The sequence below is a fragment of the Lithobates pipiens genome, unplaced genomic scaffold (assembly GCF_037356315.1).
Source record: "Lithobates pipiens isolate NorthernLeopardFrog02 unplaced genomic scaffold, aLitPip1_a1.2 Scaffold_13, whole genome shotgun sequence".
NCBI lineage: Eukaryota > Metazoa > Chordata > Amphibia > Anura > Ranidae > Lithobates > Lithobates pipiens.
Window position 1 is genome coordinate 187,560,377 of NW_027507718.1, and position 16,362 is coordinate 187,576,738.

The 16,362-nt window shown below is 42.8% G+C and overlaps 1 protein-coding gene across 5 annotated transcripts in view; it reads right to left on the reverse strand.

Annotated features, from left to right (window-relative positions):
- Positions 1-16,362, reverse strand: part of LOC143974510 (phospholipid-transporting ATPase IK-like) — a 293,505-nt gene that overhangs the window by 44,920 nt on the left and 232,223 nt on the right. For all 5 annotated transcript variants that reach the window (XM_077475984.1, XM_077475987.1, XM_077475985.1 and 2 more), the window contains one exon: positions 944-1,027. In XM_077475984.1, the coding sequence (XP_077332110.1) occupies positions 944-1,027 (84 nt within the window). The remainder of the gene's footprint in view (positions 1-943; positions 1,028-16,362) is intronic.

Below are 16,362 nucleotides of genomic sequence, written 5' to 3' on the forward strand. Positions count from 1 at the left end.
ACTTGAGGGCTTCAATTTAGGTAAAGGACCGGGATCCAAACTGTCAGTGTAAGGTTCCCTAAGGGGTACTCTGCAAGCCTCCCCTGTTATTGGGTCGTAATCTGTGCAAGACCACAGTACTGCTGCCTTTGCATCTGTGATCTGCCATACCAGGCCTAGATAGAGCCCACAAGGGGTACTTACAACACCTGTTTAGTTAATGCCAAGTGACCCTACGATGGAGAAAGCAGGAAGCTCAGAACATCCTAAGGATCATAGCAGGTGTGATCATGGAACTGGTGGAAGGCGTGGAGTTGGCAAGAAAGTGGGCAGAATGGAAACCCATTAAGAGCGTGTGCACACATCTGTATAGCAACCAGACAAGGAATCAGTAAAAAAAGGTGGCTTTTTTTCACATTATTGTATTGCCTGCAATGTTTTTCTTTCATTCAGCTGTCAGCGGGGAAGCCTGCTGACAACTCATGACTCAATCATTGTTAAGGATGCGGCGGCCAACTTTTTTACAGCTTTTATACGCCTATACCACTAAAAGCTCGTAAAAGCCATGTGTGCATGGATACATAGAATAACATGAAGAAGCGTTTTGCCGTTTTGAAGCTAAAAAAAAAACACCTTATGCTGCTAAAAGCAGCAGTAAAAATTCCCTGTGTGCGTGAGGCTCCTTCATCCAGAGTGGAGGCATCCCAAGACAGGAAGTGCGTTAATAGCAGGATCACCAAAGAATCATAAAAAAAAGAAAATGATTGCAGTTGCTATATTGGAGAAATCGATACGCTGAAATATATTACATTTATCTTTCTGGTTAGGCAATACTGTCCTAGCAGCTTTGCTTTGCAATTTTCCTATCTCTTGAAATTGGCAGCATAACCCTATGTTCCTGAATATTGTATTTGTTTGGTAAAGTATGAGAAAGAAATAATTTTATAGTCATTTTACAACTTACTTTGTCCATCATCCCCATATAAAGTGCTGGGTAGAAAGTGTAGAGTAAAGTGTTGAAAATTAGGAACCAGATATCACTCACAGCCTGTTAAAATAAGAGTGCCATACACAGTAAATAAAGTATATCAATATACACTGAAAATTTGCAGTTGACAAATGAGAATGGAGCTGTATATAGTTTATTTTTATGTTTGCTCACGTTCTCTCTTTACAGTCTAACTAAGGTTCTCATCTGTCTATGCTTCTCTATATTTTCAGAACAGTAATATTCACTAGACATGATGCCTGAAAAAAGAAAAACTTAAAGGGATATCCAATCCTGTATCAAGCTCATATATGGAATATTGGTTTTTAGCACCAAAAACAAATTACCACACCCTTAGCCCTTGTACACACGGTTGGAGATTCCGTCGGAATGTGTCCGATCGGAGCGTTTTGTCAGATAATCCGACTGTGTGTGGTATGCATCGGACTGTTTCCATCGGAATATCCATCGGACCAAATTTTCCAACTTGCCGGAAATATTTTCCGACAAACTGCTCCGATCGGACATACTCCGATCATGTGTAGCCTACTCTGACGGGCAAGGTGCCCCGCATGCTCACATTCAAATTCCGACACGGAAGCGCTCGTTCAGGTAAAACTACTGCTCGTAATCGATATAGCACATTCGTCACGCTGCAATGTTAAAAATTCTTTCATGAAGCACATTCTCTTGTTCTTTACAATGCTGCAAGAAGGAACTTCTTTTGATGCTCATAGTCACACACACTTCTCCCGAACGTATTTCCTTACTCTTTTTTAACCATTTCGGCAATACAATTTTTGATTTCGTCACATCTACACAATTTTAGATTTTTTTTTGGATGCATTTATTTTTAGTTTTTTCCTAAACCTCTCCTTTTTTGACAGATTGCTAATTCCTCCATTTTTTGAGGTGTGTTTTGTGTGTAAACTTACCACAACAACATTATTATATTTTTTAGATTTTCTTTTTTAATCTACAGGAGGTTGTTTAGTGTTGGTACCCCTTGTTATTCATTTCACTTTTTTGGGGGAAATGTACCTGCCTGCTCACAAATAAACTTGTCTATTGGAAGGAAAACACATACTCAAGTATTTCATCAAACAAAAAAAAACTTTATTTTGGTCGCAATAAAATAAAAAGAGGAAGGCAGCGCTGGAGAAACTTGTTACTTTGGTGCAGCCTTTGGCTCCCAGGGCAGACAAATTAGAAAAAGAAAAATTGGTGGCCTGGGGAGTACATATCTCAGAGAGAGAAGTCTGTTCCAGAAGTCCTAGAGATCAGGAAAATCAGATGCCATTTATGTCCCCAGGATGTGGTTCTTCAAGAGGCTGCATCTCCTGGCAGACCAGACTGAACCCAGGCCATCACACTCTCGTCTTCCTTAGGCACTTTCCACCAGGCATCCTTCGAGGCTGTGGCTGGGCTCCTGTAGTTGGGGCAGGAGGAGGAGAAGGGGGGCGTTGGTCGACCTCCTGGCTGCCACTTGCCACAGCCTCCCCCCAACTGAGGTCTTCCTGTGTATGAAAATGGGACATAGTTTTAGTTTTTTGCTCATCAATCACACCATTTTTTGGTCATGACTTTTGCAAATTGAATGTTACCAAATAGAACAGACTATCATTCTGAGCCCAGCATTTTTCATTCCTGTCCCAATCATTTTTGGTCACTACTGTCTATTGAGATGTAAACCACTTTGTTAAATCACAACTTACTGATCAATAAGAACATCTAGTTAACATCATTAAATGTACCACAAGAAATATGTTCAACAATGCAATACCTGTCTCAAGCTGGGCCCCACCACATGTTGCTGCCTGGAAGGCCCAGGTTGGACGTTGGAAGCCTCAGCTGGGGGTGAAGGATGCCTTGAAGGAAGACGGTCGAGTGGTGGCCTGGGTACCCCCTGGTCTACCAGAAAATGCAGCCTGTGGAAGTAAACCATCCTGGGGTAATAAACGGCATCTGGATCTCCTGATCTCAAGGACTCCAGGTGCTTCTTTCTCTCCCTGAGATATGTAATCTTCATGGCCCCAATTTTTCTATTCATATAGGCCATGTCTGCCATGGGGACCATGATCCGCACCAAAGAAAGAAGTTTCTCCAGCGCTGCCTTCCTCTTTCTTCTGTCGTAAAAAAACTGGTTGTTGATCTGCCACAGGCAGGGCATCTCCTTGTACAGTTAAGGCCTCAAATATATCTTTTGGAGAGATGTTGGAGATGGTGGACATATTGAACAGGACCGACTTATGATGGGAAGTATGGACCTTACCCAAACCCAAATATCAGAAAGGCCAAGATCATGACTAAAGTTGTGAAGAGTCTTCATAAGAATTTTGGGGTACGCCGATCCAAGGATCAACTGAGAAAACTCTGGTCAGACCTGAAACTGAGGGAGCACCATCAGTACAGAAGGATCAACCGTGTTCTTCAAAAAAGTAAGTAGTTGTTGTGTGTTCATATGATTATTCTTGCTTGCATACTGCTCCATGTGCTTTGATTTCATGTTGTGCATTTTAAAATGACCACTTTCAAGTTCATGGTTTCATTCGTTCGTAAGAAACATCGTTCTGCAGGTAAGTATTCCAGCTTAACAAAGTGTCCACAATAATGTTCTCGCCTTGGAACTCGGCCAAAAAACACAATTGTACAACACTTCCAAGCAATGTTTCATATTCATATTTCTGCCCTCTGTGTGCTAATTATTCTTTTTTTACATTCTCATAATGGAGAGAAGTATGAGGACACCAGGGACCACACCCGTCCCAAAGAAGGGCAGGAGGAGGAGGAGGAGGAGGAAGGAGAGATCGTTGAGGTTGGGCAAATTGTCACCACAACAGGTGAGTGTCGGAGAACACAGCTTCCGGTAAGCTCATCAATGTATGTCACCATATTTTTATTACATGGTGTGTTTTTTTGCTTTGTTTTGTAGGTGATGTGGAAGAAGATTCCCGTTTTACCAGTGAAAGTGCCCAGATCCTGATTGGGGAGATAATGGGGTGCAATCGGGATTTGGAAAATATACACTAAAACATCAATGATGTTAAAAATAAAATGAAGAACATCATTGATGTTTTGGGGAGAGTGTGAAACACCACAAACTAGCTAGGGTTTCAGTTTTGATATTTTAAAACACAACTTTTGTATTTTTAGAAATTACAAATTTGGAAGATGCACAGAGTGTGTAAACATGCGCTATCTCCCATCATGGGGGATCAATGTACGCGTTTTGTGGAAAGTGGCTGAGATGAAGGGGTTGCAGCCCCAAAACATGTACATTGATCCCCCATGATGGGAGTTAGTAAACAAAAATTAGCTGAAAGACTGTTTTTGATACACACAATTTCTTGGTTTGTTGTAAAAACCTTTTCTAAACGCACATGTGAATGTGCTTGGATTAAAAATTTAAATTATCAACAATGTGTGGCTTCCTTTTTCATTGTGCCAAAAATGTATTTGGAGTAAAATTTTAGTTTGTGTTGAGAATGGGTGTTATTTACTAAAGGAAACTCCGCTTTGCACTCCAAGTGCAGTTTCAAGTGCACTTTTGCAGTGCACTTGTAGTGCATAGTGGATGTGCCTTTAGTAAAAAAAAAACACAGTGATGTGTAAATTTGGACAATAATGCAATTTTCCTGCCATGGTGCTGAAAATGAGCACGATTTTGGTCAGTAATGCACTACATAAATTAGTTACCAAAAACAAGGTGTGTGTGTAGCAGACCCACAACATAATAAGATTATCTAAAGAAGAGACTGTCCCCTCATTTCACTCAGAAATTGGGTTTGCACTGTTGGTGAAAAAGGCACAACTTGAAAAAAAACAAAATATACCTAGGAGACACCTAAAACCAAGCCAAGCTGTAAATGAAGGAGTTTCAAAGAATTATTTATTGGGAAATGTCTCTCAGACATTGTTTGGCATATCAATGGCCCCCCTACCCACAAAGTAGTCCATGTATTGGGTTCTAACCTCACGGGCGCTTTGGGGGGGGCAAGCCAGGATGAGCAGGTTCAAGGCCCGGGAGGTTATCATCATTTTCAAGCAAGTCTGCTTCTTGTTGGCCAACTGAGACCACATAGTTCGCAGAAACTTTTTTAAGAAAATTATGCAGAACACAGCATGCCAGCACTATATGATTGAGTTTGTATTCCGCCATGTGAATAGGCGTTAGAAAAAGGCGGAACCGGCTGGCCAGTATACCAAAAGTGTTCTCCACCACTCTTCGGGCTCTGGACAGGCGGAAATTCAAAATCCTCTGGTCTGGGGTGAGGGTCCTCATCGGGAAAGGCCATATCAGATGGTTGGCCAGGGCAAACGCCTCATCCTCGACAAAGATGAACGGGAGTCCTTCCTGATTCTCCTCTGGGGGTGGCAAGCCCAGACTGCCACCCTGGAGACGCCAGTAGAACTCCGTCCATGTGAAGACTCCACCATCCGACATCCGTTCATTTTGCCCCACGTTCACATACAAAAACTCATATGTCGCAGACACCACCGCCAACATCACGATACTATGAAACCCCTTATAATTATAATAGTACGACCCCGAGTTGGGTGGTGGGACAATGCGGACGTGCTTCCCATCTATTGCTTCTCCACAATTGGGAAAGTCCCAACGACTGGTAAAGTGGGATGCCACAGTCTGCCATTCCTGTGGTGTTGAAGGACACTGTGGAGTGAAACAAGACCAAAAATTAGTAATTTGACAAATCAACATTGCACGCAGATTAGACACCAACATTTTTGGTCTAAATTAGTCTAACATTTTGGGAATGGAGTATTTAAAGCCTAAAGTATAAGGTCCCCTTATCAGAGTCATCACCCCCCCATCCCCCCATCTGATGGGCCCCTGCTAAAAAATGAGGGGGGATGTTTTGGACAGGTAACCCTCTCCACTTGATTGAGAGCTGAATGTCTAAATAATGTGTGATACTTTGGGAAGCTCCTCCTTAGGGTCCGTTCACACAGGGGCAACACGACTTTCAACATGACTTTTGGAGGCAACTTGGATGCAACTTGGACACGACTTACAACACGACTTTAAGTTGCCCCAGGTCAGGCGACTTTTGCCGCGGCCAATCAGAGAATGAGCTCTCAAGAGGGAACTCCACGCCAAATTATGAAAAAAATTTGGCATGGGTTCCCCCTCCGAGAGCATACCAGGCCCTTAGGTCTGGTATGGATTTCAAGGGGAACTCCCTACACCGAAAAAACGGCGTGGGGGTCCCCCCCAGATTCATACCAGACCCTTATCCGAGCACGCTACCCGGCCGGCCAGGAAAGGGGGTGGGGACGAGCGTGCGCCCCCCCCTCCTGAGCCGTACCAGGCCGTGTGCCCTCAACATGGGGGGGTGCCTTGGGGAAGGGGGGGCCGCACGGCCCCCCCACCCCAAAGCACCTTGTCCCCATGTTGATGAGGACAAGGGCCTCTTCCTGACAACCCTGGCCGTTGGTTGTCGGGGTCTGCGGGCGGGGGGCTTATCGGAATCCTGGAGCCCCCTTTAATAAGGGGGCCCCCGGATACCGGCCCCCCACCCTATGTGAATGAGTATGGGGTACAATGTACCCCTACCCATTCACCTGTAAAATAAAAGTACCAAAAAAAACACAACACAGGGTTAAAATATTTTATTGCACAGCTCCGGGGGTCTTCCGTCTTCGGGGGTCTTCTCACCGGACTCCTCCGCTATCTTCTTGTAGCTCTTTTGCTAGCGGAGGAGTCCGGCTTTCTTCCTCGCCGCCGGCCTCTTCTCCCGACTTCGGGGGTCTTGTCCCCCTCTTCGGTTCTTCTGCCGGGCCACCGCGCCTTCTTATAGCTCTTTTACAGGCGGTGGCCCGGTCTTCTGTCGCCGCCGTCGCCTTCCGTTCTTCTTCTTCTTCTCCAGGAGATGTTGCCTCGACGCTCTCTCCGGCCGGAATGCCAGGGACGCGCTCCGCTGCCACTTATATAGGGACAATGGGGCGGTGTCACATGGCTTTATGTCACATGGGTTGGTCACATGGTGACCCCGCCCCCTTACGATGTCATAGTCCCCATGTGACATCAACCCATGTGACCAACCCATGTGACATAAAGCCATGTGACACCGCCCCATTGTCCCTATATAAGTGGCAGCGGAGCGTGCTCGGATAAGGGTCTGGTATGAATCTGGGGGGGACCCCCACACCGTTTTTTCGGTGTAGGGAGTTCCCCTTGGAATTCATACCAGACCTAAGGGCCTGGTATGCTCTCGGAGGGGGAACCCACGCCAAATTTTTTTCATAAATTTGGCGTGGAGTGCCCTCTTGAGAGCTGATAATTCTGTCAGAGTCGCCTCCGTATAAACGGAGATCCGACTTGGAGGCGACCTCCATTGAAATCAATGGGTACCGGTCGCCTACAAGTCGGATTCAAGTAGTACAGGAACCTTTTTCGGAGCGACTTCAGTAGTGTGCATTAAGACGGCTCTCATTCACTTACATTGCTTTTTAAATGTTGTCCGACCTGAGGCGACTAGGGGCGACCTGAAGTCGGATCGGAGTTGCCCCTGTGTGAACGGACCCTTAGTTACACTATTGGCAGCCCACCGGACAGGTAATAAGTGTCATAATACCAAAAAGAAACCAAAATGGAAGCACATTTTGACATTCTGCTATTACATATCAAGATAATTAATAGGTGAAAAAACTAAATAAAAATAGCATTTGAAAGTATTGAGGCAGGCCCTTGCACTACATGCTTAGGTGAATTCATCCATAAATGTGAGCATCAAAGAGGTAGGTATAGTGCAGTGATGGCGAACCTTGGCACCCCAGATGTTTTGGAACTTCATTTCCCATGATGCTCATACATTCTGCAGTGTAGTTGAGCATCATGGGAAATGTAGTTCCAAAACATCTGGGGTGCCAAGGTTCGCCATCACTGGTATAGTGTGTATTGGGTTTGGTAAAGTCATCAGATAGAGGATTGCTATCAGCTGAGCTAGCAGTTGGGGGGAGGGGGGTTCCTAATGAGTTTGGCACAACCAAAATTTTTTTAAAAAGTCACTCTGCATGAATTGAAGCACACACATAACATTTGTAGAGATTTTAGGGGGTGTTTAGGGGAAAACAATACTATGGAGCTGACAAAAGACATTGGTAAGTGACTAGACTATAATTTTATGGGCTAAGAAGAGCATGGTGGGGAAGTTAGTGAGGCAAATATGCCTGAGGACAAAGGGGCAGAGTATATGAATTAGAGCATATTGCAATGATGGTAATTAGGGAATGAGGAAAGAAATGCAAGACATTAGCAATCATGAAATACATAGAATGTGATGTTAAAGGAGAAAACTTACCTTCATATAGTCCTTCTGCAGGACCTGAATGATGGCAGAACAGGTCTCTGGAATAATGATCCCCAGAGCCTGGGGGGAGATGCCTGTGGAGAACTTGAGGTCCTGAAGGCTTCTCCCTGTCACCAAGTAGCTCAACGTGGCGATGAGCCTCTGCTCCGGAGTGATGGCTTGCCGCATGCAGGTATCCTGCCTGGTGATATAAGGGGTCAGCAAAGTCAGCAGACGGTGAAAAACGGGGTCCATCATCCGGAGATAATTCCTGAAATGATCAGGATTATTCTTGCGGATCTCACGGAGCAAAGGCATGTGCGAGAACTGGTCACGCTGGCGCAACCAATTCTTGGTCCACAAATGCCTCCCCTCCCTGTTCATGGACCGGGCTTGTGTCAAAGTAACAACCCCAACACGAAGCCCCTGCACAGCACAAACTCTATGACGAGTACGTAGATGAAACATGGTTTCAAAGCGGTCGGCTCGTCAGAACGGACAACAGAAAGCACCGATAAACAGCAATGCCTGAAAGAACGAACTGAATAGCAGAAGCAAGCAGATAATAAGAAATGCAAATCAAAGCATACTATACCAAGATGTAGTCCACAATGAGAAACAAATACTTACTGACTGCACGCACTGATTATCAGATACGCAAAGACAAGCACAAACCGAAGAGCAGTAGTGATCTGAATCACAAATCTGAAAAGCGCGAATCGTCTCTCACCAAACTTCTACTAACACGCGTTAGACACGAGATCAGCAGAAGGAGCCTAAAGGGTGCCGGACGTGGTGCTGAACTTCCCTTTTGTAGGCCCGCCATACACGCCTTACGTCACTGCGTTCTTGGCAACCGCAAATTCCAACAACTTGGTCCGACCGTGTGTATGCAACATCCCTTCCGGACCTCGTCCGGAATGAATCCGTCGGAATAACTTCGACGGATTTGGTCGTCGGAATCTCCGATCGTGTGTACAAGGGCTTAGGCTACTTCTCACAGAGAGCACTCCCTATGCCAATCCTAAACTTTACCTTGCACTGACATTATACTATAATGGCAAAAATCCTTTTTTTTTTTTTTGGATAGAGCTGGGAAGGGCTGAAACCCCTGTCAATTTTTAATATTGTCTGTGTCCCCGTTGAGGATATTCACTCTCTCTGTTTGTCATGGTCCCCAATGTAATTGGCACTGTAAGCAAGAGAAAAAGCTAAATTTTTACAGTTGTTTCTATAACGAGATTAGAGGAAAAGTCTTCCAGTGGAGATACCTGTTTTTATGATAAAACTTTTGAGCGTTTTCCTGATATTTTTTTGTGACTGGGAAATCTTTTAACCATTCCCCTCTCTACCCAAAACTAGAATAACAATTTTATATTTACAATTGCTTTATCACTTAGCCAAAAAACGAACCTTTAACATTTAACTGCTTGCCGACCACTGCACGAACATTTACGTTGGCAGAATGGCAAGGGCAGGCAAATGGGCGCACAGGTACATCCTTTAAATTTGCCGCGTCGACCCTGCCGTGAGCTCTGAGAGTGTGATCGCGGGTCCCGTGGACTCGCTGTCCACGGGGATACCCGCAATCATCTCAAGGAGAGGAAGAATGGGGAATGCTGATATAAACAAGCATTTCCCCGTTCTGCCTAGTGACACTGACACTGATCACAGCTCCCTGTGATTGGGAGCGGTGATCAGTGTCGAGTCACACATAGCTCGCCCCCCCACAGTTAGAATCACTCCCTAGGACACACTTACCTCCTGCAGCGCCCCCCTAGTGGTTAACCCCTTCCCCACTAGTCACATTTACACAGTAATGATTGCATTTTTAATCACACTGATCGCTGTATAAATGTCAATGGTCCCAAAATAGCACCAAAAGTGTCTGATGTGTCTGCCATAAAGTCGCAGTCGCGATCCCCTAATTTGTAGACGCTATAACTTTTGCGCAAACCATTCAATAAACGCTTATTGTGATTTTTTTTACCAAAAATATGTAGAAGAATACGTATCGGCCTAAACTGAGGAAATATAATTTTGGGGATATTTATTATAGCAAAAAGTTAAAAATATTGTGTTTTTTTCAAAATTGTCACTCTTTTTTTGTTTATAGCGCAAAAAATAAAAACTGCAGAGGTGATCAAATACCACCAAAAGAAAGCTCTATTTGTGGGGAAAAAGGACATCAATTTTGCTTGGGAGCCACATCGCACGACCACGCAATTGTCAGTTAAAATGACGCAGTGCCGAATCGCAAAAAAAAAAGCTATGGTCTTTGGGCAGCAAAATGATCCAGGGCTGAAGTGGTTAAAGTGACCAGCCTGAAGAAAAAAAACAAGTAATAGAACTCAGGTACACTCTAATGACAAAGTCACATTAACAGTAGACTTAAAGAAGAAAAAAATATAGTATGTGGCACTTTTAAGACACATAATAGCATTCAAAACCAATATCAATAAAATGTCACATTTATTAGGATTTCCATGAAATGTTTTTATGTCATAGAAACCATGGAAGGCTGATACAATGCTGCGGTACACCATTGATAACCCAATAAAATGCCTCCATAACCCCACAAACACCATCATTAAGTAAACACCTAATGTTGGTTTGATATAGTGGGGTTGAACTCGACACATTTCATAAACCTATAGGAAAAACACATCAATTATTCTCTGAACACCCAGGAGAGCTGACAATGTCCCTGCGAGGAGCGATGGGACCAATGAGGACCCAAACCTACTGAATGTCCGTTTATAGCATAAAATCCAGTACCCGGGAGGGTGCTAGGGATTAGCTACCTAGGTGATCCACACATACATACTGACAGTATAAGGTTTGGATTCAATGTGGATCCAAGGGTTCTTCACGGCATCAGGGTGCCCATAAGAATGACTTTAACAGTAACCCTAAAATTTAAGCTTACATAATACTATAAATATTAACCTTAAAGTAAAACCTGTCATAAGATAAATGTGGAACCTTCCATTGTTTGTACTCTAATAAGCCTTAGACTTGGATTTAGTCTACTGCAGGACCAATGTCCCTCTCAAGTCTTCAGGAAGTTAGTGCCCAGGTGTGGGCAGCCTGACACAAGATTTTTACTGGCTAGAATGTAGACAATACAGGAGGCCTCTGCTATAAAGGAAAAGGTAGTTAAGCACCTCTGGGTGGGTGCATTTATTAAATACTGAGCCTATTGTTTAAAGCAAACCAGAAAATAAATATGGTGACTTTTATTGCTGATTTGGTTTAATGTTTTGCCATGAGATTAGTAAGTAAGCAAGTAAGTGTGGGTGGTTAAGCTTGGTTAAATCTGTCTTTTAACACTAAACTTTAACTGTGGCATGTCCATGCAAGAAAACATGACAGCACTTTTGCGTATTGGGGAGCATGTGACTTATTTATTTATTTATTTTATTTCAGTTACTTATATAGCTCCATCAATTTACGCAGCGTTTGCTCCTCTGTGACTGCTTGGGCCTAGCAGCCAATCGTCCATGCACAGTTACATGACTGACAGAGTAACAGGTTGCCAACACTGCTGATTTCAGTGTCTAAATGTCATGAATCAAATAAAAGCAAACATTTTAAATGCCCACGTGAATAAGCCATAAAGATTAATACAGATGCTTTGGAGTATACAGTGGGGGAAATAATTATATGATCCCCTGTAGATTTTGTACGTTTGCCAAAATACATGATACAAATGTTATAAATTGAGTTGCAGTTCAGTGAGTAAAATAAGTATTTGATCCCCAAGCAAAACATGACTTAGTACTTGGTGGAGAAACCCTTGTTGGTAAGCACAGAGGTAAGATGCTTCTTGTTGGTTACCAGATTTGTACACAGCTCAGGAGGGATTTTGGTCCACTCTTCTTTACAGATCTTCTCTAAATCCTTAAGGTTTCTTGGCTTTCACTTGGCTACTCAAAATTTCACCTCCTTCCATACATTTTCCATACATTTTCTATTGGATTAAGGTCTGGAGACTGGCTAGGCCACTCCATGACCTTAATGTGCTTCTTCTTGAGCCACTCCTTTGTTGCCTTGGCAGTATATTTTTGGTCATTGTCATGCTGGAAGACCCATCCATGACTCATCTTCATGCCGCGTACACACGACCTGACTTTCTGGCAGAATAGGTCAGACGGAATCATTCCGTCGGATAGTCCGATCCTATGTGGGATAATCCGATCGTTTTTCTTTCAAAAATTCTGACGGACCTAGAAATAGAACAAATCTGTCCGACGGACTCAATTCCTATCGGGAAAACAGTTTGTCTGTATGCTGGTCCGATGGACCAAATACAACTCAACGGCAGCTATTGGCTACTGGCTATTGAGCTTCCTTTTCTAGTCCCGTCGTACGCCATCACGTTCAATACGAACGGACTTTCGAATGGACTTTAGTCCATTCATTCGGAAGTCCAACGCAACTCAAACGAAAGTCCGTCTGGAAGACTGTCGGACCTTTTCTGCCAGAAAGTCTGGTCGTGTGTACGTAGCATCAGTGTTCTGGCTGAGGGAAGAAGGTTCTCATCCAACATTTTACAATACATGGCCCCGTCCCTTGGCCCCTCAATGCGGCCTGTACCTTTAGCAGAGAAACAGCCCCCAAGCATAAAATATATAAATATTCCTGCACTACCAAACAAATAAGTGCTATTAACTGCTGCAAGCACTAAAAGGGTCAACCCATAACCACAGGATAAATAAATATATAATAGATGGTGCTGCGCTGTTACATATCACCATAAAGCAAAATTGCTTGAACACAAATTACCACGTGTTGAGTTTTACAAATATTTGTAATAAATTACAATGAAGATAAAAAAATGGATAAAGTGCTGAGTACCAAAGGTATCATGATAAAGTCTGAATTCAATAAATAAAAAAGTCTTATAAACATATGGTGGAGGGAAAATAAGAAACCAGTGCTGGGTTCCCTCTTGTAAGTGATTTATCCTCTTCAGTGCAAATAGAAGCAATGTGCATGGTGAATTATCCTCTTCTGTGCAGCTATACTTCAGTGCAAGATGGCCCCTGAGCTTACAGCTGTAAGGTAACAGTGTGTCTATATGACAACGGAAATCCTAGGAGGTGAAATGAATCAGGGTCATGGCTTCTTGTAAGTAAGCATCTAGGTGGCCTTCTAATCCTGACAGATCGTTCTTGGTGTAATGATGTATGTCTACTCCTTTGGCGTCACAACAATAGTGTTCCTCTCCTGGTTGGTGCATATACAATGTGGAGGAAGAAAGGGGAATTCCGGATAGTGTAGTATGTAAAACCCATTTTCTTTATTTTTAAAAAACTGTAGTATTCACATTTCACACAAAGGTAAAAAAGCTAAACACCATGAGCGGCTAGCTCATGCGCCAACGTCACTTTCGGTGCCTGTCTGTCCCAACGCATATCGTCACAGTCACTTCATCAGGGGTAAGGGCTGGTACTGGAAGTGTCCTTAAATAAGTTAAGCATTGAACTAATTAGGCGGCCATTTTCTTGAAGTTCAATGCTAAATGAAGGGATACGGTGGCCAAATTTTGGTGGATTCCTATATAGAACCAATAACGTGCCCATTTTCTAATAGTCCAGGACTCTAGGACGATATGGCGGCCATGACTTGTATGTATACTAAATAAAAAAGAGCGGAAAATGCGGAGGCTATAAAATCCCCCAAAAAATCGGTCTATATAGACAGACTACTCCAGTGTGTGGGTGCACACATGGATAATATAAACTAGTTTAAAATGTATAAAAAAAAGATATTAGACAATGGACAAAAATGGCAAAAATCTTAGCGGTGGAAGACATACATCAGGGTGATGGGGACACCAGAAGTGATGTCAGCAGCAATATACATACAATAGAGTTAGCAGCAATAATAGTTAATTAGTAGAAAAGAGAGAGAGGGTATATATCAAAATGGAAATAGACGAATAAATCTGTAAAGGAGAGATAGCGCTGATAATTGAAAATTAAATAAAAAATCACTAATAAAACAGTTCAGATCAAATTCGATATTAAGTCCTAAAGGTGTGAAAGTATCTAATAGAAGAAAGTCTGATGTTTCTATCATTTTTATTCAGATTTTTCAAAAAATAAACCAACTGATTGCGTTCTCCTTTCCATAAAATTAAAATGTCATCAATATATCTTTTAAAGATGACCAGTTCCATTGGTGCATTCGTGAAGACGGTTTCTTCTTCCCATTGTGCCATAAAAAGGCCTGCCATGCTGGATGCCAATTTAGCTCCCATAGCGACACCTGTTTTTTGAGGATAGTAATTCAGATTGTACCAAAAAGAACTGTTCTTCAGACAAAACATCTAACAAGATATTTTCTCTGGACATGGTAATGTTGTATGTGTTCTTAGACCCCATTTAACAGCTTTACATGCCTGGTGATGGAATATTTTGATATACAGTGAGGAAAGGTCAACCATAGCCATAATCCAGGGGCCTTCTTCTTTTGGTATCCCTTCTCTAGTTTGTAGCATGTGCTTGGTGTGCCTTAAGCTCTTGAAATTTTGTACGACTGGCTGCAGGTAGTTGTCTATGTACTGACCAATTCTGGCTGTAAGTGAATCTATCCCATTTACTATCGGTCTGGGAGGTGGATTAGCTTTTTCCTTATAAATCTTTGGTAATGAATATATGATCGGGGTGTGACAGGATTCTAGTGTTAGAAATGTTGCTTCCTTTTTGTTGCATATATTCTTTTTTAGACCCAAATGTACTACTTGTTCAAGTGTTTTCCTACATTTGAACATAGGATTACTTAGTAATCGACTATATGTACATTCAGCTTCTAAAAGTTTGTTCATACTTTTGTTTTATTGCTCTTTGGAGAGGATCACAGTTATTTTTTAAATGCAACACGTAGTAATTTATGTTCAAGCAATTTTGCTTTATGGTAATATGTAACAGCGCAGCCCCCAATCATAATGTTTGCACCTCCGTGCTTGGCTGTAGGGATGGTGTTCTTAGGGTCACAGTCAGTATTTTTCTTCCTCCAAATACGGCAAGTCTGGGTTAATGTGAAAGAGCTCAAATTTGGTCTCATCTGACCACAGCACTTTCTCCTGATCCTTCTCTGAATCATTTAGATGTTCAGTGGCAAACTTCAGATGGGCCTGTACATGTGCCTTCTTGAGGAGGAGGACTTTGTGGGCACTGCAGGATTTCAATCCATGGCAGCGTATTTTGTTACCAGTGGTCTGTTTGGTGACTGTGGTCTCAACTGCCTTGAGATCATTCACAAGCTCCTCCTGTGAAGTTCTGGGTTGATCCCTCACTTCTCATGATCATCCTTACCCCATGAGACGAAATCATGCATGGAGCTCCAGACTGAGGGAGATTGATGTTAATTTTGTATTTCTTCCATTTGCAAATAATCGCTCCAACAGTTGTCTCCTTCTCACTATGCTTCTTGCTGATCATCTTGTAGCACATTTCAGCCTTGTGCAGGTCTATAATCTTGTCCCTGATGTCCTTTGACAGCTCTCTGGTTTTGCCTATGATGGTGAGGTTTGAATGGAAGAAAGAGATTCTATGGACAGGTATCTTTTATACACATAACGATTTGTTGTTAGGAGCACCCACCGCCACACAACTATATAGTCCAGACTTTGAAGTGGGATATCTCGGTAATGGCAGCAGCTGCTGTCACATCCAAGGTATCCATCTCATAGGGCAGCAGTTCGGTTAACGGTAATGGTGGTCTCTTTGGCGGATTCGGCAGCGGCAGAGGTGATTGGGACCTGTCAGTGGCTGGGTATGGAGACGAGTGAGGGGAAGATGGCCCCCACCCATCTCCATACCATAGCAGGGCGGAAGCGACATCAAAACTTCACTTCCACCCATACCTCTTAAAGGGACATTTTTTTGTTGTAATTTTTTCAAATGACAACTATTTATTTTTTATTGCATTTTAGTCTAAATATGAGATCTGAGGTCTTTTTGACCCAGATCTCATATTTAAGAGGACCCGTCATGCTTTTTTCTATTACAAGTGATGATTACAAGGGACCCAATTTTTTTTTTTTAATAAATAATAAAATCAAGTAAAATAAAT